Genomic DNA, 22,424 nt, shown 5'->3' on the forward strand with positions numbered 1-22,424 from the left:
GGGGAGACTGTTTTTTGCTTGGGTCTAGTATGTTTTCAATAATGCTATCAAATTAAAAAACAGTCACCAGACCAGGGAAAAACACTATGCATTCTCCTAGAGAATGGTGTCATAATCTAAATTTGGCCAGAGAATGAAGATCCAAAAGTGATTTCATTCAGAAGAAAAAATGCCTAAAAGGGGAAAGGAACTTTGAATTCTGAGAATTTACTCCTGCAAAAGGAGCAGGGTATAGCCAAGGATAGTCACAGGAACTATGATAAGAGCAGGCACATGTGAACATTTGTATTAAACACACACTTCATGTGGCAGGAGAAGAAGCTGATGTGAGCAAAATCAACTGCTTGAGGTTTTGTTTCATCAGTTTTATTGGTCATATATCCAGAATTCATCATATAAATCTTTCAAAATAATGAGCTATTACAAGAATAGTTTACAAGTCGGCTCTGACTGCACAAATACTTGACACAGGAAACCATTTTTACAAATACATATGTTTTCTTATAATACTTTAATAAAGAAAATAAGCCTGTATACATCTTACAGCAGATTTTATGTAGTCTCTTTTTCCCATTCAATCGTTTCAGGTTTTCTATTACAGAACGTCCATCACATCCAATAAACCAAATTACAATCTGTTGCTTCTTCTCATTTTCAAATACTATTAAGATTCACACTGTTAAAGGGTTTTTTGGGTTCCTTTTCTAATCTTTCCTGATTTTAAAAGAATCCATGTATCTAGGCTAAAAAAGGTAACTTCAACAATATCCCTCCTGACTAGAACTTCTATCTGATTAATCATTGTTTGGTGAATTATCTTTTCACTTCCTACTTAGGCTAGGCCAGGTGGTAGTTTTACTCCTGCTGATAAAGTCCTGACATTCCTAATAGTTCCTAAACTGCAAATAAAAAACCCTAGAAACAAGAGTGAAATAGAAATATTAAGAAAGCTGAAACACTATCGATTAGAGAACACACTTAAATTCAAGGTCTCTCCCAGGTTGAAGACAGAAAAGCAATAAAGTATAAGGATGTGGCAGTAATTGTATAAAATACTGAAAATCTGAAAAAGAGTCATCAGTTAAGCCAGTAGTGTATCATTTCCAAAATGTCAGAGGATACAGAATCTTAGACTCTGCGGCTAGGCTGAACTCAGAATCTTAGACTCTGTGGCTAGGCTGACATTCTTATGCTGTGGCTTTGAAATAGCCTAATAAATATCCACTTGTCCAGCCCAAGTAATCATTTAGGCCAGGGGAACTTTACAGAATACTGACCATGTTTACCTGGATAGGAACCACCAGGGCAAACATTTGGCATTCACTCCACTCCTTCACTGTTACTGAAAAGCATCTACTTGGCAAAGCCTGTTGTTTTACTTTTCAGGTAACGTGAATTAAAATTAAGAAACTAGCAGTCTTCTACTACAGTCAACTTCCTGAGTATTCAGCTCCAATTATCCAATATTCTTGAAAGGATGCTGATATGGTTGGTTGTGTCCCCCCTCAAATCTCAACTTGAATTGTATCTCCCAGAATTCCCACGTGTTGTGGGAGGGACCCGGTGGGCGGGAGAGTAATTGAATCATGGGGGCCAGTCTGTCCCATGCTATTCTCATGACAGTGAATAGGTCTCATGAGATCTGATGGGTTTATCAGGGGTTTCTGCTTTTGCTTCTTCATTTTTTTCTTGCCGCCATGTAAAAAGTGCCTTTCACCTCCCGCCATGATTCTGAGGCCTCCCCAGCCATGTAGAACTGTAAGTCCAATTAAACCACTTTTTCTTCCCAGTCTTGGGTATATCTTTATCAGCAGCATGAAAATGGACTAACACAGTAAATTGGTACCAGGAGAGTGGGGCACTGCTGAAAAAATACCCAAAATGTGGAAGCGACTTTGGAACTGGGTAACAGGCAGAGGCTGGAACAGTTTGGAGGGCTCAGAAGGAGATAGGAAAATGTGGGAAAGTTTGGAACTTGCTACAGACTTGTTGAATGGCTTTGTCCAAAATGCTGATAGCAATATGGACAATAAAGTCCAGGCTGAGGTGGTCTCGGATGAAGATGAAGAAGTTGTTGGGAACTGGAGTAAAGGTGATTCTTGTGTTTTAGCAAAGAGACTAGCAGCATTTTGCCCCTTCCATGGAGATTTGTGGAACTTTGAACTTGAGAGAGATGATTTAGGTTATCTGGTGGAAGAAATTTCTAAGCAGCAAAGCATTCAATAGGTGACTTGGGTGCTGTTAAAGGCATTCAGTTTTATAAGGGAAACAGAGCATAAAAGTTTGGAAATTTGCAGCCTGACTATGCAATAGAAAAGAAAAACCCATTTTCTGGGGGAGAAATTCAAGCCAGCTGCAGAAATTTGCATAAGTAGCAAGGAGCCTAATGTTAATCCCCAAGACCATGGGGAAAATGTCTCCAGGCCATGTCAGGGCAGCCAGGAGGCCCAGGAAGAAAAAGTGGTTTCATGGGCCAGGCCCAGGGTCCCCAGGCTGTGTGCAGCCTAGGGACTTGGTGTCCTATGTCCCAGCCACTCCAGCCATGGCTGAAAGGGGCCAACATACAGCTCGGGCTGTGGCTTCAGGGAGTGGAAGCCCTAAGCCTTGGCAGCTTCCACATGGTGTTAAGCCTGCAGATGCACAGAAGTCAAGAAGTGAGATTTGGAAACCTCCGCCAGTTTTCAGAAGATGTATGGAAATGCCTGGATGCCCAAGCAAAAGTTTGCTGCAGGGGAGGGGCCCTCATGGAGAACCTCTGCTAGGGCAGTGCAGAAGGGAAATGTGGTATCAGAGCCCCCACAGAGAGTCCCTACTGGGGCACTGCCTAGTGGAGCTGTGAGATGAGGGACACCGTCCTCCAGACCCCAGAATGGTAGATCCACCAACAGCTTGCACCGTGTGCCTGGAAAAGCTGCAGGCACTCAACACCAGCCGTGAAAGCAGCCAGGAGGGAGGCGGTACCCTGCAAAGACATAGGGGCAGAGCTGCTCAAGACCATGAGAACCCACTTCTTGCATCAGCATGATCTGGATGTGAGACCTGGAGTCAAAGGAGATTATTTTGCAACTTTAAAATTTGACTGCCCTGCTGGATTTCAGACTTGCATGGGCCCTGTAACCCCTTTATTTTGGCCAATTTCTCCCATTTGGAATAGCTGTACCCCTGTTGTATCTAGGAAGTAACTAGCTTGCTTTTGATTTTACAGACTAATAGGTGGAAGGGACTTGCCTTGTCTCAGATGAGACTTTGTACTGTGGACTTTGGGTTAATGCTGAAAAGTGTTGACTTTGGGGGACTGTTAGGAAGGCGTGATTGGTTTTGAAATGTGAGGACATGAGATTTGGAGGGGCCAGGGGCAGAATGATATGATTTGGCTGTGTCCCCACCCAAATCTCAGCTTGCAATTGTATCTCCCAGAATTCCCACGTGTTGTGGGAGGGACCCAGGGGGAGGTAATTGAATCATCGGGGCCAGTCTTTCCTGTGATATTCTCGTGATAGTGAATAAATTTCACAAGATCTGATGGTTTATCAGGGGTTTCTGATTTTGCTTCTTCCTCATTTTCTCTTGCTGACACGTAAGAAGCACCTTTCGCCTCCCGCCATGATTCTGAGGCCTCCCCAGCCATGTGGAACTGTAAGTCCAAGTACTCTTTTTCTTCCCAGTCTCGGGTATGTCTTTATCAGCAGCATCAAAACAGACTAATACAGATGCTTTAAGCAAGCCCTTGTCCAATAAGGTATTTAATAGCACTTAGGGACTATTAGATGTCCCATTTCTCTTCTCTTTCATTTCTCTTATCTCTTCTCACCCCAGTGTAACAAATTGCTACAGGTTTTTACCAAAATGCTGCAGCAGTAGTTGGAAATGAGTTATTTTGCATTACTAAAGTGTTCAATCACATTATCACGGGTCACATGTGCATATAACCAGGAGATGGCCAAATAACATCTATTGCAGTGATTTTGCAAATTCAGCATAGTCAATGTATCCATCATTGTTCTTGTCATCATCTCTTAAAACACCATCTATTATGTTAATCAGTTCATCTTCGCTCATTAGTGGTGCCTGTTCACTCCCTTCCTACAAAATACAAATTAAACAATGATGAGTTGCACATTTTACCAGAAGTGCTTAGCTAATGTCCAAAATATCCATGTTCTTTCATGGGCAGTGTTTATTAAAAAAAAAAAAAAAAAAAGAAAAACAAAACAAATGTCCACGCTCATATGTGTCCAAAAACTTTCAATAGAGTATGGGGCGACTTCTAGGAATATATATATACACACACACATATATACACATATATATATAGAGAGAGAGAGAGAGAATACATATTATTGAGTCAATTTATAATAATCTAGTTGAGAAATTACATTTGCCAGATAAAAGAAGGCCCTTCGAAATAGGTTTTTGCTTATTTGTTTCATTACGGCTCATTCTTTTTTAATTGGAAAAGTGCCAGTCCTCCTGAGGGTCAGTTCTGTGCACAAATTTGCCTGATAAAATAGAAATAGTGACGAACTGGACAACAAGTTGGCATCAAAACAACAGCAAGAAGGCACTGCTGATCAGCAGAACCTGTTACGATCTTTGAGGAGAAAGTATTTCCCATGCTCCAAGACCAGGGATAGTGGGCTGAGGCCGCTCGCATCCTTGGCTGGTTCTTCCTTTGTCACATCTCCCACATTCACCCTTCCCTTTCCTATCACCACCACCATCCTCATCTGCCAGGACTGCCGAGCGCTTATTCCTCCGCCTAATATTAGTCTCTCCTCATGTCCTTTGGTGTGTCTCCCACAGCCAAGGATCTTCCCTAAACAATGCCATTCTCCTGGGCAAAACCGTTCATGCTCCCTGCTGCCTTCAAACCTCACCTGCACTCCTAGCAGCCAATGTAACCCCACCCACCTGGCTAACTTTGCCTTGCGTCCTCTCTATAGACGGCAGTGTGGCAGAAGGGGAATGACATTAAATGTGGAGGCACAAGGATTTGTGTTTTTTTTTGGAGACAGGGTCTGACTCTGTCACCCAGGCTGGAGTCCAATAGCATGATCACAGCTCACTGCAGCCTCGACCTCCCAGGCTCAGGTGTTCCTCCAGACTACCCTCCCACCCCCTGTCACCCCAGCAGCTGGGACTATAGGCGAGCATCACTATGCCCAGCTAATTTTTGTAGAGATGGGATATCGCCATGCTGCCCAGGTTGGTCTTGAACTCCTGGGCTCAAGCGATCCTCCTGCCTCAACCTCCCAAAGTGCTGGGATAACAAGCATGAGCCACTGTGCTTAGCCTGGCACAAGATCTTGATTTCAGTTTCCTCACCTAGAAAACAGGAGGGTTTTGTTTGTTTTTTGTTTTCTGAGACAGGGTCTCGCTCTATTGCCCAGGCTGGAGTTCAGTGGCAAGATTGCAGCTTGCCGCAGCCCCAACCTCTCAGGCTCAAGTGATCCTCCTACTTCAGCCTCATGAGTAGCTGGGACTATGGACATGTGCCACTGAAAATGGAAGTATTAACAATGCCTGCCACTGCCTACTCAAGATGTTGCAAAGATCCAATGAGATCTCTAACCTACTTGAAAGTGCTTCAGAAACTTTGGAGCACTGTACAGTATCACATAGCCCTCAAATACTGCCATGTCCCTGAATCCCTTGGTCTCAATTCACCATTCTTCCCAAATGAAATAACTTCTCCCTTGCTCTGCAGTTTGAATGCAGTCTGTCTTTTAGGCACTAACTCTTATACTCTGGTGTGTATCAGAAATGCCTGTAGCACTTAAAGATACAAATTCCCAGCCCTGGGACTTCTGCCTCAGCAAGTTATCCTTTTCCAGAAGGATCGCTGAACAGAAAGAGGCAGAACACAGAAGAGAAAGAAGCAGCAGCACCTTTCTTTTCTTTTCTTTTTCTTTTTTTGAGACAAGGCCTCGCTCTGTTGCCCAGGCTGAAGTGCAGTGGCATGATTATGGCTCACTATAGCCTCGACATCCTGGACTCAAGCAATCCTCCCACCTTAGCCACCTGAGTACCTGGAACTACAGGCATGTGCTACCAGGCCTGGCTAATTTTTTAATTTTTGTTTTGTTTGTTTTGTAGAGATGGGGTCTCACTATATTGCCAAGGCTGGTCTTGAACTCCTGGCTCAAGTAATCCACTTTGGCCTCCCAAAGTGCTGGGATTACAGATGTGAGCCACCATGCCCAGTGGAGAAGCAGCACTCTTGGCACATAAGGACAACACAAGTCAACAAGACGGGGGACCAAATTAACAAAGGGAGGCCTTTCTGTGATATAGCCCCCCAAGCCACCACCACACCTACCTCCTTATGGACATGAGTGATGGCTGTGGAGAGTTCTAAGCCATCAAGCAAATTATTGCCATCATAATCATGCATTTTGAAGTAATGGAGCTGCAGTTCTTGTGGTGACATCTCCGCCTCTGGTTTGTTGATGACACCTTCTAGATGCTCCATGATATGCCTAAAAATCAACAGTCAGGTTCAGGCCAATTGGCAGAGACACTGGGATCACGCTGAAATCTTAAGGACTCTGAAAAGTTCAAGTTCTTAAACTTCCTCCAGCTCAGAAAAACAAACACCAACAGTGGCAGACCACACTCGAGGATTACATAGAGATAGACAGACAGGGCCTTGACAGGAGCAGGGAAAGTCAAACAGACGATCTGTTATGCTGGCAGGATTAGGGTGTTCTTTCCCCTTTATTATTAAAACTTTGTTATAACATTTTCAGGCCACCAATTTAAAAATATGTCTTTTAAAACAATTTTTTTTTTTTTTTTTTTTTTTGAGACAGGGACTCACTCTGCCACCCAGGCTGGAGTGCACGAGTGTGATCTCGGCTCACTGTAGCCTCAACTTCCCAAGCTCAGGTGACTCTCCCACTTTAGCCCCCCAAGCAGCTGGGACCATAGGCATGTACTGCCACACCCAGCTAATTTTTTTAAATTTTTAGTAGAGACAGGGTTTCCCTATATTGCCTAGGCTGGTCTCGAATTCCTGAGCTCAAGCACTCCACCTGCCTCAGCCTCCCAAAGCACTGGGATTACAGGTGTGAGCCACCACGCCCAGCCTTTAAAACAAAGGATAACTGAGTATAATGCATGAGGCTAACTGGTGCAAGACAAAAGCTGCAAGAAATGATTCAATGTTTGAACGTGTTGATTAAAAAAAGGTCTTGTTATAGTCAAGAAACCTTAGCTATTTTCTGAATTCTGCTACTATGACTGTGTATGTGTACCTGTGTGTCTATTTGTATGTGTGTGTGTCTGTCTGTGGTGAAAAAGGAGAGACTGGATTCAGACAAGTAATTTGTCCCATTTGGGCCTAAAGATCTTCCACCTGTGATACAATGATGAAAAAAGAATACCTGACTTATAGGTGGCAATAAGGAATAAGAATCATCCTCGAAGAATGTCAAGGAGCCATAGAAACAGGAAGAAGGAAAGGAGGACTGAGTATGCCCTTGCTGTTGGCTCAGCTGCAGATGATGGGAAGGCCCCTGGACCACAGCCCGGGCTGAATACGTACTCTTGGTCGTGCACTGTGTTCTTATCCAGGCCCATGCTGCCGGGTTGGGAGAAGCTGGCTGCAGGCTCCTCAGCCCTGGCGCCTGGGGCACAAAAGGCCCAGAGCAGGCCACACAGGAAGGGGGTTCTGAGCAGGGATCTCATGGTCATCAATATCTGTGAGACGGGAAACACAGAAGAGGAAGGCAGAGTATCAGAGCCAAGGTTTCGTTCAGGGCTTGACATGGCATGATCCTGGGAAACCTGATGAAGCAGTGAGGTTAGGAAGACAGCTTGTCAAACAGGGCCCAATGCCAGCTCTGCTCTGAGACTACAGGATGACCCTGGGCACTCCAAGTCACTCAAATGGCAAGGGAAGGCTCATGAGGTTTCCTGAAGTGCCTGCAGAGTGCCAAGCAACACGTGAAAGCTTGAAGGGACTGGAAGATTATTCCTGCCTCCCAGAAGCTACAGTCCACTGAAAGAAATATTTTCTACCAAGAGCACCAGGAAAGGCAGCCAGCAAGTTATACCAGAATATCAGAGAAAGAGAAAACCCTCTAGGAGTTCAGGGGAAGAAATCTCCTCCGGGTAAAGGAAAATCAGAAAAGGCTGATTGAGGTGACACTGCAGCTGGGTCTGGACAGATATGCAGGGACTGAAGGACCACAGGAATGGTGGGAGCAGAGTGGCAGGTGCCCACAAGTGGGAAAGAAACTACAAGTAGTTCAGCTGGGCTGCAGCCTAGAGGGTAGGAAGCCGACAGGACAGAGGTGGCTCCAAGGGCTAGACAGGCTGCACTGCACATGGCTTTGCACACTAGGCCAGGGCTTTACATCTCCTGCAGAGAAAGAGGACAGTCACTTACAATTCGTGAATGGGAGGTGAGATCAGAGCTCGGTTTCAGAATGACTCATCTGGCGGCACAGTGGGGAAGGCATGAGGCGGCAAAAGCAAGACTAGAGGCAGAAGCATGGTAGCCAAGGGAAGTGGTAAGGCGGGTCAGATCAAGGTCTGCGGCAGTGGACAAGGAGAACACCTTAACTCCTCCTTCTGTACCTCCTGGTCGGTGACAGTGGCAAGTAACTTAACCACGGTGAGCAGGCACTGGAAAGGAAAGTTATGCAGAAATCAGGATTCTATCGGGAACTCCCAGGGTTTGGCCACACTTGGAATTGTGGTCAATAAGATGACACAGTCAGCTACAGAGCAAGTTCTCAGAGGGCAGGGAGAACTTTAACCCTACCAGTATTACCTGCCAAGAGTCAGGCAGGCCTTTAATAATTGTTGATTCAATGGAAAGTCTTGGTCTGTCCTAGGGCTGACAGACTGACCTCAAAAAGGAAGGTGAAGGGCAGCCAGGTGACCTACATACAAAAACAAAAGACCTGACCAAACACTCGCTTCCCAAAAGGCAAAACAGATTCTGCTAGATAACAAGGCCAGGGATTTCTAATAGGCCAATTGTAGTCCACAGCCCCAAACCAACAGTGGTAAAGACAAACCATAAGGCACTGGTCATCCCCTTACACACGCTACACACAGGGGCTCAGCTCCGAAGCTGCAGCTGTCTCTGTGCCTGGGGCTGGGAGGTAGAGGTGTTGTAGCCCCTCTTACCCATCCTAAAAGGCTCTCAGGGCAGAAGCCTGAGAGTGTGAGTGTGCCACCCTACAACACTTAGAAAAATTTCCCAAATCCATTTTTCCCATTACCAGTATTGCTTCCCATGGCCCCCTCCTTAAAGGGGACAATGGTCACTGTGATGTCTAACTTACAGGATAGGCCAGCCATGGTGGCTCATGCCTGTAATCTTAATACTTTGAGAGTCTGAGGCAAGTGAATCACTTGAGCCCAGGAGTTCAAGACCAGCCTGGACAACATGGCGAGACTCCTTCTATAATCAAAAAAAAAGAAAGAAAGAAAGAAAGAAAAAAAAGAGAGAGGAAGGAAGGAAGGCAGGCAAGGGAGGAAAAGATAGAAAACATGGAATCTAACTGCCATATAACAAATTAAACTGCTGACAGTCAAAAGAAACCATAAGCAACTCCCTCTGCCCAAATAGGAGGTTGCATCATCCATGCTCTAACTACTTAGCTCAAGGCCATGGGCAAACAGCCTGAAGATAAGCCCCAGCTCATTGGCCTTCTTTAGGAAATTATAAAGGCCAGGCTGAAGAAAAACACAAGGGAGGAGAGATTTCTGCAAAGGGACTTCAGAGCACAACCCATACCTTGAGATAGCCCTCACAAGGCGCAGCCTCAGTCCTGGGAGGGCAGTGCTGGACCATCAGCAGCAGTGCACCTCCCAGTGCCTTGGCTGTTACAGTGCTCCCCTCCTGCTCTGCCAGCCTCTTCCTGGACCACAGCCTCCCCTCCTACTGGTTCCATCTGTCCATCTCCACCTTCCTTCCAGGACAGGTTCAAATGTCACCTCAGGATTCTTCCAGCCAACAACAATTGCTCTCTCATCCGACCTCAGTCTGCAGCCTCTCACACTCATTTGACCTGAACATGTGATCACTGGTTGTTCTCCTTTTCCATTTCTCTCTTTTTCTCCTTCTCTGAGAGTCAGGACCTTCGCTCCTCTGTCTCTCATTTACCCTATTGATTTCTGCTGAGTTGACCTGGCTCATGGTTGAATCAGGGCAGTGAGTCTTGGCACCTAGGTGTATGGTTCCCTATCCTACAGCAGATCTAGCCTAAGTTGGAACTTCCTTTGGGGCCCTCCAGTGGTTTGACCTGGCCCAACCCTTCCCTCCTGTTGTGTCATCAGTCCTATCAGCACTAAGAGTTTGGGGCCAGCCTCCCTGCCAGCAGCTAGTAGCAGCTTCTCCCTCAGATCAGGGGCCCTTGGTTAAGAATTCAAACCCAAAGCAGCCACACTCACCAACATCCAGATATCCTGTACCCACAGCCAATGCCAAAGAAAAACTGACCAGTACTTTCTCACTTACCCCTGTTATGGTCCTGGAACGAAGGCAAGAAAATAACCAACTTCCTAGGCTAAAGAAACCTCTACACGGACTGAGGGTTGAGAATTGGTTCTGAAAAAGCAGGCATTTAATATTAATAACTTGATCTATTTGTTCATCTAGGGAGCGCAAGGAGCACCCATGCATGCTTCATTTATACATTTAATTACCGTACTAATAGCACAAGGTGCTGAAGATAGTAATATGACCTCGATAAACCCCTCTCACACAGATTACAACCTGGTAGAAAAGAGAAACCAGCAGGCAGACACTCGTGGGGTATCACGAAATCACCAACTCACAACTGAAATAACACATGAAGGATTAGAAGTATTATTTCAACCAAAGGACAGTGCCTCAGACATTACGAACATATTGAAGGAACATGTATACCCAGAAGGAACTTGTTCTGATCCAAGAACCAAAAAAGATACAGTATGGTTGAAGACACAGTAGTGTGGAGACAAATGAATCTAAAGTTAAAAGAAGACAAGTCTTGAAGGGCTTTGTAAGCTCTGTTCAAGAGCTTGGAAAAGCAATCAGAATCCAACGAAGGGTGGTAAGGGAATGGGGGGACGGTTCTGATGACATGATCAGATTTCTGTTTTAAGACCACAGCTGTAGCCTCTCTGTATAGTACAAACTATAAGGATGAAGAAGAGATGCAGGCATCATCAGGAAGACACCGAAGTAGTTCAGAGGAGAAAAGGTGGCCTGAACTAGGTAGGGTAGGGGGATGGGACTGGAGAATGAACGTATCCAAGACCGCTTTGCGAGGGATTAGATGTCGGTGGGTAAAGGAGTGCAGCAAGTGAGAATGATGCCCAATTCTGGCTTGGGCACCTGGGTGGATGGCACTGCCATGCCCAGAGAGGGAATACAATAGGAGATCAGCTTCCCCCGCCGGGCACGACGGGACCCGAGGTTTCCCCCAGAAGGAGATGGGGGAACAAGGAGCAGACGGAGAGTAACGCCTCCGGCCCGCTGCTTTTGGTCCGGGCCAGCAGCAGTGTCCACCCGACACAGCTGGTCCCACAGGACGATCCTGGGGGCCCCCAGGGAACAGCGAAGGGGGCGGTGATCTGCCCAGTCGGCCCCGTCTGGCTCCAGAGCCCCGATGGGGCACAGGCTTCCGCCCCGGAAGACAGGCCGTCCTCCTAGCCGTTTAAGCGTCCCGAGACGGCCTGGGGGCCCAGCCCCCGCCCCTAGACAGCTCCAGCCTCTCATCTTGAGCCCAAGCCCCCAGCCCAAAGGAGAGGCGCCGGGGTCCCGCCCGCCGCGGACTGTGCACTACTTCACTCACCCTTACGGTCTCCTAGGCAGACGCGAAGACATCCAACGTGAGCCTCACCAGCCCCCGTCCCCAGAACGCTCTTCCTCGGCCTCGCCCCGCCCCCACGACCTACCCTGCGCACGCGCGCTCCCTACCGTTCGCCCATTGGCGCCGCCAGGCCCCTCCCGCTGCGCGACCGCGGGCTATGAGGAAGGCTCGAGTGAGTCCACGTGTAATGGGCCCGCGCCCAGCGCTGGCGGGACTGACGTAGTTCTACCTGCTTTCCCGAGGGCGACACTCGGCTCCACTCCAGTTGGGCCAGTGGACGCCCTAGCGGCCCGGCAGGTTGCTAGGCAACCCCGGAAGCCCTCAGGAACGTAGTTCCACGTGCGACGTAGGATGGCGAATACCGATAGGGCAGATTCCAAAGCCGGCTCCCAACTCCGCTCCGCCTCTCCTATACAGGGCCGTTGTTTCAGGTCTCTTGGTTCGTCCTGCAGCAAGTTGGGAAGAAAGATAATAGGAATGCTAATTCCTTCCTGATGAAATGACCAGAACACGCTGGAGCCGGCCTTGGACGCTACGTTTCAAGATTGGCCTGCTTCCAGCTTCTGCCAGCCCCAGTGCACAAGCTGCGGTAGCTGCTATACCTGCTGTACCTGTTCGCTTCCACAGGAGTCCCAGCAAGACTATGCGACCCAGTTCAAATACCACTTTCCCTGTACCGTTCGTGAAATCAGCAGCTTTTGTCATTCAAGAGAGGACAAATTACTTAAAAACAGACTCATGAACAAATAGGTAAACGAAAACATCATCCCTGTATAATTCTGCCCTTACACCTGTGCTCCTATACAAGATTAACATTCAGTGAGTATCTCTTAACCTGATGGATAAATAGTGTAGGACAGTCGTTTCGTTTTTTTTGTTTTGTTTTGAGACGGAGTCTCGCCCTGTCCCAGGTTGGAGTGCAGTGGCATAATCTTGGCTCACTGCAACCTCCGCCTCCCAGGTTCAAGCTGTTCTCCTACCTCAGCCTCCCGAGTAGCTGGGATTACAGGCGTGCGCCACCACGCTCGCCTAATTTTTATATTTTTAGTAGAGACAGGGTTTCACCATGTTGGCCAGGCTGGTCTCGAACTGCTGACCTCTTTGATCCTCCCGCCTCAGCCTCCCAAAGTGCTGGGATTACAGGCGTGAGACACCACGCCCGGCAGGACCATGGTTTTTTTTAAAACCCTTCTCCCATTTCTGTCCATAAAGGTGCATAATCGTTTTTCAGATGAACCTGGGTCCGGATAGGAAAGACAAAGGAAGTGGCTAAGTAGTTAGATGCCTTGAAAGTTGGCTAATGCCACTGCCATTGACTGTCTCGTACCTTTTCCCACCTTCATCTGAGATTGAAATCTGTCACCCCATCCCTGAGAAAAATCCCATAATCCCTAATTTTTTTTTTCTTTTTTTAAAGAAAAGAATCTCCATGTTGCCCAGCTCGTCTCGAACTCCTGGGTTCAAGCAATCCTCCCACCACCTCCGCTTCCCAAAGTGCTGGGATTACAGGGGTGAGCCACCGGGCTGGGACAAAGAATCCGTAAGTTTTGAGGAAACCCTATTAATTCAAGACCCATTCTTCTTTCCTTACTCTGAACTTTGGGTTAGTTTGATCTAGTTCCTTCTTTTACCCTGCACCTGCCATTCATCCATCTCTTCATCCATTCATCCACCCCTCCCTTTGTTCATTTATTCATTAATTCAATAACATTTCTTGAATATCTTCTATGTGCTACGCACTCTACTAGGAGCTACTAGAGATACAAATAAGACAAATTAAGTGTCAAGAAGCTAGTGTCTGGTAAATGGATAAAGTGTCCTCATTCTAGCCATTGCTTTCATTTTTTTCCTATGGATGTTATCCTGTTATGTCTCTCTTGAATCGACAGTCACTCCCTCTCTACCAGATAATACCCATCAACATATAAACTTGCTCTGTTTTCTCCCCCACCATACCACTGAAACTGCAATCTCCATGCAAATCTAGTGGTCTCTTTGATCTCTTGTTTTTATTTTACTTGCCCTCTCAACACTGTTTTATCAAAGCCAACCACTCTCACTTAGGAACACTTTCTTCTCTTGTTTTCTGACACCACACACTCTGAGTCCTCCTGCTACCTCTCTGTTTATCCTTTCTTGGGCTTCTTAATTGGCTTCTCAACCTGTAAATATCAAAGTGTCCAGGGTTCTGTCCTGAGTCACCTTCTCTACCCTCTCTCCCTATGTGAGTTTACCTAGTCCTATGCTTTAGATACCATTTATAAATAGATGACTCCAAAATATGTCTCTCTGACAGTGACCTCTGTGTGTAATTCCTAACTCCTGTAAATAACTGCCTACTTGATGTCTCCATATGAATGTCAGACTGGCATCTCAAACTTAATGTGTCCCCCCAAAATCTTGATTTTCACCCCCAAACCTGCACCTCTCTCAGTCTTGTCCATTTTAGTAAATGTCACTGCTACTCATTCTGTTGTTCAAGCTAAAATTCTATGAGCTCTTCTTGATTTCTCTCATTCCTTTACCTTTAAATCCTTCAGCAAAACCTGTTGATACTATCAAAGTATATCCTGAGTCTTTGACTTCTTTCCACCTCCACTAAACCATTCTAGTCCGGTAGTAGATGATGCTGCTGGACTACTTGAGAGAGAGCTTCCTAACTGACCGTCCTGCTTCCATTCTTGCCCCGCTATGGTCCATGAGTGAGAAGCCGCCTTTGATTAAGCCATTTTATAGGTGGGTGTTCTATAACTTGTAGCTGAACCCATTCCTAACAGGCAAATAATTTGGTACAGCAGCAGGATGCTAAAAACAAGATGCTAAGATGTGGAATTGGCTAACTGGAGGTTAAGGTAGCCAGTGTTAAAAGACTCTATTTCAAACTGGAAAGTTGGTGACCCTTATAAGCAGTAGTGAAACTGTCACTTGCTGAACCTTGGATACAGGCCACATGCCAACCAAAGCTGTATTTTTGGAGAAATCTCAGGAGTAATATGGAACATTAGTGAGTGTTGCCTTTTTTAGTAGCTTTCAGCAAACTCCTTCAAGAGAGGGGCCACTCTAGATTAGAAATAACTGATTTGAAAGCAGAGATTAAAGAAAGTAAGGACTTGGTAAGAGAGGATCTCTTTACCTGAAGCCTACTATCTAAGTTGGCCAAGAGTCTCATAACTTGGAACCTTGCTGAAATACCCCATTTACTTTGTGTACTCAGGTTGAAACTAGTACAAGTAGAGACAAAGAGGTAGCTTTATCAGGAGATAGGTCGGCCATCCTAAGATACTAGAATGGCCTCTAGGCGGCATCTCTTTCCTCGGCTGTTTTGAATTGTCTCAAGACAATGTTTTACCTATGTAGGAGATTCCAGAGTAGATGAGAATAGAGGTGAGAATAAGATTTCAATTTACACCTTTTTAGTATTGCTTGGATTTTGTAAACGATGTATTACTTATTTGGAAAAATAAATAGAAAAATATTGCATAAAAACAATTTAAAGACTCTAGATAGGCCGGGTGAGGTGGCTCACGCCTATAATCCCAGAACTTTGGGAGGCTGAGGCGGCGAATCACTGAGGTCAGGAGTTCGAGACCAACCTGGCCAACATGGTGAAACCCCGTCTCTACTAAAAATACAAAATTAGCTGGGTGTGGTGGCGCATGCTTGTAATCCCAGATACTTGGGAGGCTGAAGCAGGAGAATTGCTTGAACCCAGGAGTCAGAGGTTGAGGTGAGCAGAGATTGCACCATTGCACTTCAGCCTGGGCAACAAGAGCTAAACTCTGTCTCTAAATAAATAAATAAGATTTTAGATAAGTTCTTTGTGATTACGATACATTAAATTGATTGGAAGTCTAACAAATGATTGAGGTAATCCTGTGTCCCTAAAATTTCAAGCCTGGTCAACAACAGTCTGTTGCTGTTCAGCCCTGTGGTAATCTCTGAACCCTGGAATTCCTTCCAGCAGGGAGTAGGATGCAAAAGGTGTGCGTTCTGCACAACTAGAGGAAAAAACAAGGGTGCGGCTTCCAGATTCTCCAACTGAGAACTTAATACACTGCCACCAAAAAAACTCTGCAGTTTCTTTTGTTTAGAGAAAGGGTCTTGCTCGGTCACCCTTGCATTGCATGAGGGTGACCTCAATGGGTTACATGTTCTAGGCTCTGCTGTCAGCTGGGATGGGGCTTTATATTTCTCTCTCCCTTATTCGTATTTCTGATAAGGGTGAACTGTGGTGTTAAAAGCTTGGAATGTTGGCATGTGTCGTGGTGTTCTGAATTCAGATATACTATAAACTGGGGTGGTGAAAATGATGGCCATCTGCATTTGATGACCTTGGTTCTTCCATCTCTGACTTTATCAAAGCACACATCACTCCTAATGAAAAGTCTGTGTTGATTTCTTCAAATTCATGTTGGGGAAAGGTATATATATATTAATTATGTATATATTAATACATAATGTATGTATTAAGTCACATAAATTAGCATTCCTTAATATCCCTTTTGCCTCCCTCTCTTCTCTCATCATGTTGTTCTTGTTTGGGGTTTTTGACATTAGTTATTCTAGATAAACATTCTCTTCTTCACTCTTACCCTTTTTTTGAGATGGAGTCTTGCTCAGTCACCCAGGCTGGAGTACGGTGGCACAATCTCGGCTCACTGTATTCTTTGCCTCCTGGGTTCAAGCAGTTCTCCTGCCTCAGCCTCCCAAGTAGCTGGGATTATAGGCAACCACGACCACACCCAGCTAATTTTTTGTATTTTTAGTAGAGATGGGGTTTTACCATGTTGGCCAGGCTGGTCTTGAACTCTGAACTCAGGCGATCCACCTGCCTCAGCCTCCCAAAGTGCTGAGATTATAGGCGTGAGCCACCATGCCTGACCTTAGTCTTAGCCTTTAAAAAGAAAAAAAATAGGCCGGGCACGGTGGCTCAAGCCTGTAATCCCAGCACTTTGGGAGGCCGAGACGGGCGGATCACGAGGTCAGGAGATCGAGACCATCCTGGCTAACACAGTGAAACCCCGTCTCTACTAAAAATACAAAAACTAGCTGGGCGAGGTGGCGGGCGCCTGTAGTCTCAGCTACTCGGGAGGCTGAGGCAGGAGAATGGCGTAAACCCGGGAGGCAGAGCTTGCAGTGAGCTGAGATCCGGCCACTGCACTCCAGTCCGGACGACAGAGCAAGACCCCGCCTCAAAAAAAAAAAAAAAAAGAAAAGAAAAAAGATAGATACATTTATCAAAAATTTGATCACCCTGACATTCCATATCTCTTGAAGTTTCTCCTGAACTTGCCTATCTATTTGAACACCTCCTTCAAAGGCATTTTCATTGTGAATTTTGTGTGGCAAACTTCTGAGGTCTCCCCTGCCTGAGGATATTTGTATTACTCTCACATTAAAATGAAAATGTGGCTGTCTATAAAACTTCAGAGTTCTTTTCCTTCGATACTTAAAGAAATAAATATATGATCATAAGAAAAACTATATGATAATTTTAAAAAGGCATCTGACGAAATTTAATCCCTATTCATGATATTAAAAAAAACAAAAAACTTTCAGCACACTGGGAATAGAGGGATACTCTCTCAACCTGACAGGGCACCTGTTAAAAACCCACAGTTAATATTCTTAGAGTGGAAGACTGAATGCTTTTCCCTTAATATCAGAAACAAAGCAAGGATGTCCACCTTCAACACTATTGAAAGTGCTTTAGTATATTTGTTATACTAGAGCTTTAAGCCATTAGAGGCCGGGCGCGGTGGCTCAAGCCTGTAATCCCAGCACTTTGGGAGGCCGAGACGGGCGGATCACGAGGTCAGGAGATCGAGACCATCCTGGCTAACACGGTGAAACCCCGTCTCTACTAAAAATACAAAAAACTAGCCGGGCGAGGTGGCGGGCGCCTGTAGTCCCAGCTACTCCGGAGGCTGAGGCAGGAGAATGGCGTAAACCCGGGAGGCGGAGCTTGCAGTGAGCTGAGATCTGGCCACTGCACTCCAGCTCGGGCGACAGAGCAAGACTCCGTCTCAAAAGAAAAAAAAAAAAAAAAAAAAAGCCATTAGAGAACAAGATGTAAAAGGCATACAGACTAAGAAGAAAAAGTAAAACTATCTTTATTCACAAATAATATGATCATGCATGTAGAAAATCCTAAATAACCTAGGAAAAAGCTACTAAAGCTATTGATTTAGCAATGTCACAGGATACGGTATACAATTAATGGTATTTCTATACATGAGCAATGAGCAAGTAGAAATGGAAATGCTTAAAATACCATTATAATAGCATCCCAGAACATGAAATACTCAGGGGCAAGTCTAATTTAGTTATTTGAAGGGTACTTTCTCTTCATAGTCTAGTCATTCTCTTCTCTGAAGTTCTTGTGCTCCAGCCCTGCAGTGGTGTCTACTCTTGTCTCTTGTGAAAGCGTAACTCAAAGACAATAGTTATCTTCATGCAAATGATATGCTCACTTTAAAGAAAATAGCCATTAAACTATATAAACAAAAAAAGGATTTATAAGACAGCAATCCCCAACTTTTTGGCACCAGGGACCGGTTTCATGGAAGATAATTTTTCCATGGAAGTGGTAAGGGAAGGGACAGTGGTTTCAAGATGAAACTGTTCCACCTCAGATCATCAGGCATTAGTTAGATTCTCATAAGGAGTGTGCAACCTAGATCCCTCACATACACAGTTCACAGTAGGGTTCACGTTCCTGTAAGAATCTCATGTTGCCACCGCTGATCTGACACTGACAGGAGGCAGAGCTCAAGCGGTAATGCTCGCTGGCCCACCCAGTGTTCACCTCCTGCTGTGCAGCTGACCCACACTAGTCAGTGGGTGAGGGCCCCTGTAAGAAATGAGAGAGAACAATAAAAAACTAAAGACATTCTGGGAACAATAAGTTTTTGGATTTTTTCTGGTTTTATATTTGAGTGGAGGAAAGCTGATTAGCTGGTATCCAGCAAAGAGTCTAGTCTGTGAAGCGTGCCCTTGAGCAGGCTGGCTAGGGTCATCAAACAACTTTAGTTACTTATATAGATTCTGATGACCTGGAGATTTTAACCATGGAGTATTGGTGCCAGGCTGATACTATAATGTTGCATTAGGCCTATACCATTTCCTCCTCAGAATTTCTTAGCAATTACTCATGGTGGATTATTTCCTTGAGCATTTTTATAATTTTTGATGAGTTCATTTTTAGTGGGGTTTTGTTTATGGGAGTCCTATGTGGCCTGGGTTAAGGCTGTGTTTCCTCAAAGAGATTTGATGTTAGCTTCTATCTGCCTGCTATACATTTTTAGTTATTTTTTTAACTCGTGGGTCCCTGGTTTATATAGGTAGTATTAGACTAAACTCCAGACCTGAGTGCGGGCAGAGTGTAATTGTAAATGCTCAGGGGAAATTTTTATTTTTCCCAGTCAAGGGGCTAGGCCAAGACATACAGCTTTACTGTGTTTCTCTGTGCATCTCTGCAAGTTTTGTTTCTGGTTCATAGGTACTTCAATCCCTGAAGTTGTGAAAGGTAGAAACCACTCAGAGTTTCTCTCACTCAGCAACAAAAAACATGGAAGACATGTCTACCAAAATGTGGGGAGGGGCTCTTCCCACACTGGAGCAAGCACATCAATTCTGCAGCAGACACCAGCTGGGGGGCCTCCAATTCAATTCAGTTCTGATGCCATCTACCTAGAGATAGCCTCAGAAACCGCTGGGTGAGGGTTCACTTTTATAAAACAGCCTCCTCCTTCCCACCAGTCACAAGTCCAAGGCCCCTAAAACATCTGACTGAACAGCTTCTAGATGGGGTTCCCAAGACTCCCTCTTTATTACAGTTTATTACAAAGGCTATTTTAAAGAAAACAAATAGCCAGATGAAGAGATACATTGGGTGAGGTCTGGAAGAGTCCTGAGCACAGGTGCTTCGGTCCCCATGGAGTTGGAATGCACCACCCTCCTGGCCCATGAATGTCTTCTCATTCATCTTCCTGTCAGCCTCCATGTGTTCAGCTCTCTGGAAGCTCTCCAAACCCTGTTCTTTTGGGTTTTTATGGAGGCTTTATTACATAGGCACGATTGACTAAGCCATTAGTCATTGGTGATCAACTTAACCTTCAGCCCCTCTCTCCTCCCTGGAGGTTGGAGGTGGGGCTGAGAGTCCCAACCTTCTGATCACACCTTGGTCTCTCCAGTAAAGAGCTGCCATTCTGAAGTTACCTGGGGTCTGCCAGCCATCAGTCAACCATTAGCTTACAAGAAGACATCACTGCAGAGTCTCTTAAGGATTGTAGGAGTTGTATGCTAGAAAACAAGGTCAAAGACCAAATATATGTTTCACAATATCGCAGAAAGTCTAGGCCTTGGAGAGTCCTAGTCATATGTGAAAGTATCAGATCTGTCTCTTTTTTTAACCCCAAATTTCTTCTCTTGTTGCAGTCTCCATTAAAACCCAGAGTTGGCCAGGTGTGGTGGCTCATGCCTGTAATCCTAACACCTCGGGAGGCCGAGACCGGAGAATTGCTTGAGTCCAGGAGTTTGAGACCAGCCTGCGCAACATAGGATGACCCTGTCTCTATAGAAAAACTTTTTTTTTTGAGACAAAGTCTCGCTGTTGTTCCCCAGGCTGGAGTGCAGTGGCGCGATCTTAGCTCACTGCAACCTCCGCCTCCTAGGTTCAAGCGATTCTCCTGCCTCAGCCTCCAGAGTAGCTGGGATTGCAGGTGCCTGCCACCACGCCCGGCTAATTTTTTTTCTATTTTTAGTAGAGATGGGGTTTCACCTTGTTGGCCAGGCTGGCCTCCAACTCCTGACCTCAGGTGATCCAGCCTCCCAAAGTGCTGGGATTATAGGCATAAGTCACCACCCCCAGCCTACAGAAAATTTTTTAAAAAATAGCCAGGCGTGGTGATGTGGGCCTGTAGTCCCAGCTATCCAGGAGGAAGAGATGAGAGGATCGCCTGGGCCCAGGAAGTCAAGGCTGCAGTGAGCTATGATCCTGCCACTGCACTCCAGCCTGGGTGACAGAATGAGATCCTGTCTCTTTAAAAAAAAAACCCAACTAAAGGAACCAAAAAAAAAAAAACTCAAAGTCCCTGTAAACCAGTAAAACTGTAAACACCAAAGGGAAGCTTTAGTATCAGTTCATCAACACTCTTACCTTCTCTCTACTAAGTTAACTCCTTCTTAATTTTTTGAATATTGAGAATTTTCCCTACTTTCTTGTGAGCTTAGCTCTCCAATTAACTGAAAGCTTGGGTTTTACATTTGTGGACTATAAACATATTTGTGAAGAATTTATATTTTGTATGTGCTATAATAATATTCTAAAGAAAAACTATAAAATATGTTGAGTATGAGTGTTTTTAATAGAATATGAGAAGAAAACTTGAGGAAAATCTTAAATAAAAATATTCCATGTGATATTCATAAGAGTACCTTACTATTCATTGGATATTTTCTTTCTTTCTTTTTTTTTTTTTTTTTTTTTCCTAGAGATAGGGTCTCACTCTGTCACCCTGGCTGGAGCGCAGGCTGGAGCCTCAACCTCCTGGGCTCAAGCGTTCCTCCTGCCTCAGGCCCTGGTACTACAGGCACACTGCTACCACGCCTGGCTAATTTTTGTATTTTTTGTAGAGACAAGGTTTCATGGTGGCCAGGCTGGTCTCGAGCTCTGGGCTCAAGCAATCTGCCTTCCTTGGCCTCCCAAAGTCCTAGGATTATGAGCGTGAGCCACCGTGCCACAGCCTTCATTGGAAATTTCAAGAGTACTCTTAGTTTTTGGTAAATCATATGTTTGGCAAATGGGGTAGCTTGGATATTGAACTAACTAATCCTTCAACAAATTGGCCTTTAGGGATGTGGGCTGCTGCCATTCAGCTTTCAGTATTTTTCTATAATACAGATCTATTCATTGCACTGTACTTATTTATTAATTTATTAATTAATTTATTTATTTATTTCAGTTATGGGGGTTGTCTCACTATGTTCCCCAGGCTAGATTTGAATTTCTGGGCTTAAGCGATCTTCCCACCTCAGCATCCTGAGTAGCTGGGACTACCAGCATGCACCACCACACCCACTTGTTTTTTTTTTAACAATATGTTGAGCCGGGTGCAGTGGCTCATGCCTGTAATCCTAGTACTTTGGTAGGCTAAGGCAGGTGGATCACTTGAGGTCAGGAATTCGAGACTAGCCTGGCCAGCATGGTGAAACCCCATCTCTACTAAATATACAAAAATTAGCCAGGCGTGGTGGCGGGCGCTTGTAATCCCAGCTACTTGGGAGGCTAAGGCGGGAGAATCTATATGAACCTGGGAGGCGGAGGTTGCAGTGAGCCAAGATCACACCACTGCACTCCAGCCTGGGCAACAAAGTGAGACTCTGGCTCAACAAAGCGAGACTCTGGCCCAACCTCAGGAGGTTGAGGCTACAGTGCGCCAAGATCGCACCACTGCGCTCCAGCCAGGGAGACAGAGTGAGACCCTATCTCTAGGAAAAAAAAGAAAGAAAGAAAGAAAGAAAATATCCAATGAATAGTAAGGTACTCTTATGAATATCAATCAATCAATCGATCAATCAATAAAACGTTGACACATGCCTGGTCAG

The 22,424-nt window shown here is 45.3% G+C and overlaps 1 protein-coding gene across 1 annotated transcript; it reads right to left on the bottom strand.

Moving 5' to 3' along the window:
• Positions 1 to 3,652: 3,652 nt before the first annotated feature.
• MCFD2 (multiple coagulation factor deficiency 2, ER cargo receptor complex subunit) lies at positions 3,653 to 11,935 on the bottom strand. The gene is made up of 4 exons (XM_023223848.2): positions 11,799 to 11,935; positions 7,547 to 7,701; positions 6,320 to 6,479; positions 3,653 to 4,083 (listed from the first exon to the last, which is right to left on the bottom strand). Exons 2-4 carry the CDS (start codon positions 7,693 to 7,695, stop codon positions 3,952 to 3,954), a joined length of 441 nt encoding a protein of 146 aa, XP_023079616.1. The 5' UTR covers positions 7,696 to 7,701; positions 11,799 to 11,935; the 3' UTR covers positions 3,653 to 3,951.
• Between the last annotated feature and the right edge of the window lie 10,489 nt (positions 11,936 to 22,424).

The sequence above is a fragment of the Piliocolobus tephrosceles genome, chromosome 15 (assembly GCF_002776525.5).
Source record: "Piliocolobus tephrosceles isolate RC106 chromosome 15, ASM277652v3, whole genome shotgun sequence".
NCBI lineage: Eukaryota > Metazoa > Chordata > Mammalia > Primates > Cercopithecidae > Piliocolobus > Piliocolobus tephrosceles.

What these genes read in the sequence shown, in the direction of transcription:
- MCFD2 (XM_023223848.2), bottom strand. Translation starts at nt 7,695, where the DNA reads ATGACCATGAGATCCCTGCTCAGAACCCCCTTCCTGTGTGGCCTGCTC. An exon ending in AACACAGTGCACGACCAAGA is followed by an intron (nt 6,480 to 7,546) that starts GTACGTATTCAG and finishes GTTGATTTTTAG; the next exon opens with GCATATCATGGAGCATCTAG. An exon ending in TCACTCATGTCCATAAGGAG is followed by an intron (nt 4,084 to 6,319) that starts GTAGGTGTGGTG and finishes TGTATTTTGTAG; the next exon opens with GAAGGGAGTGAACAGGCACC.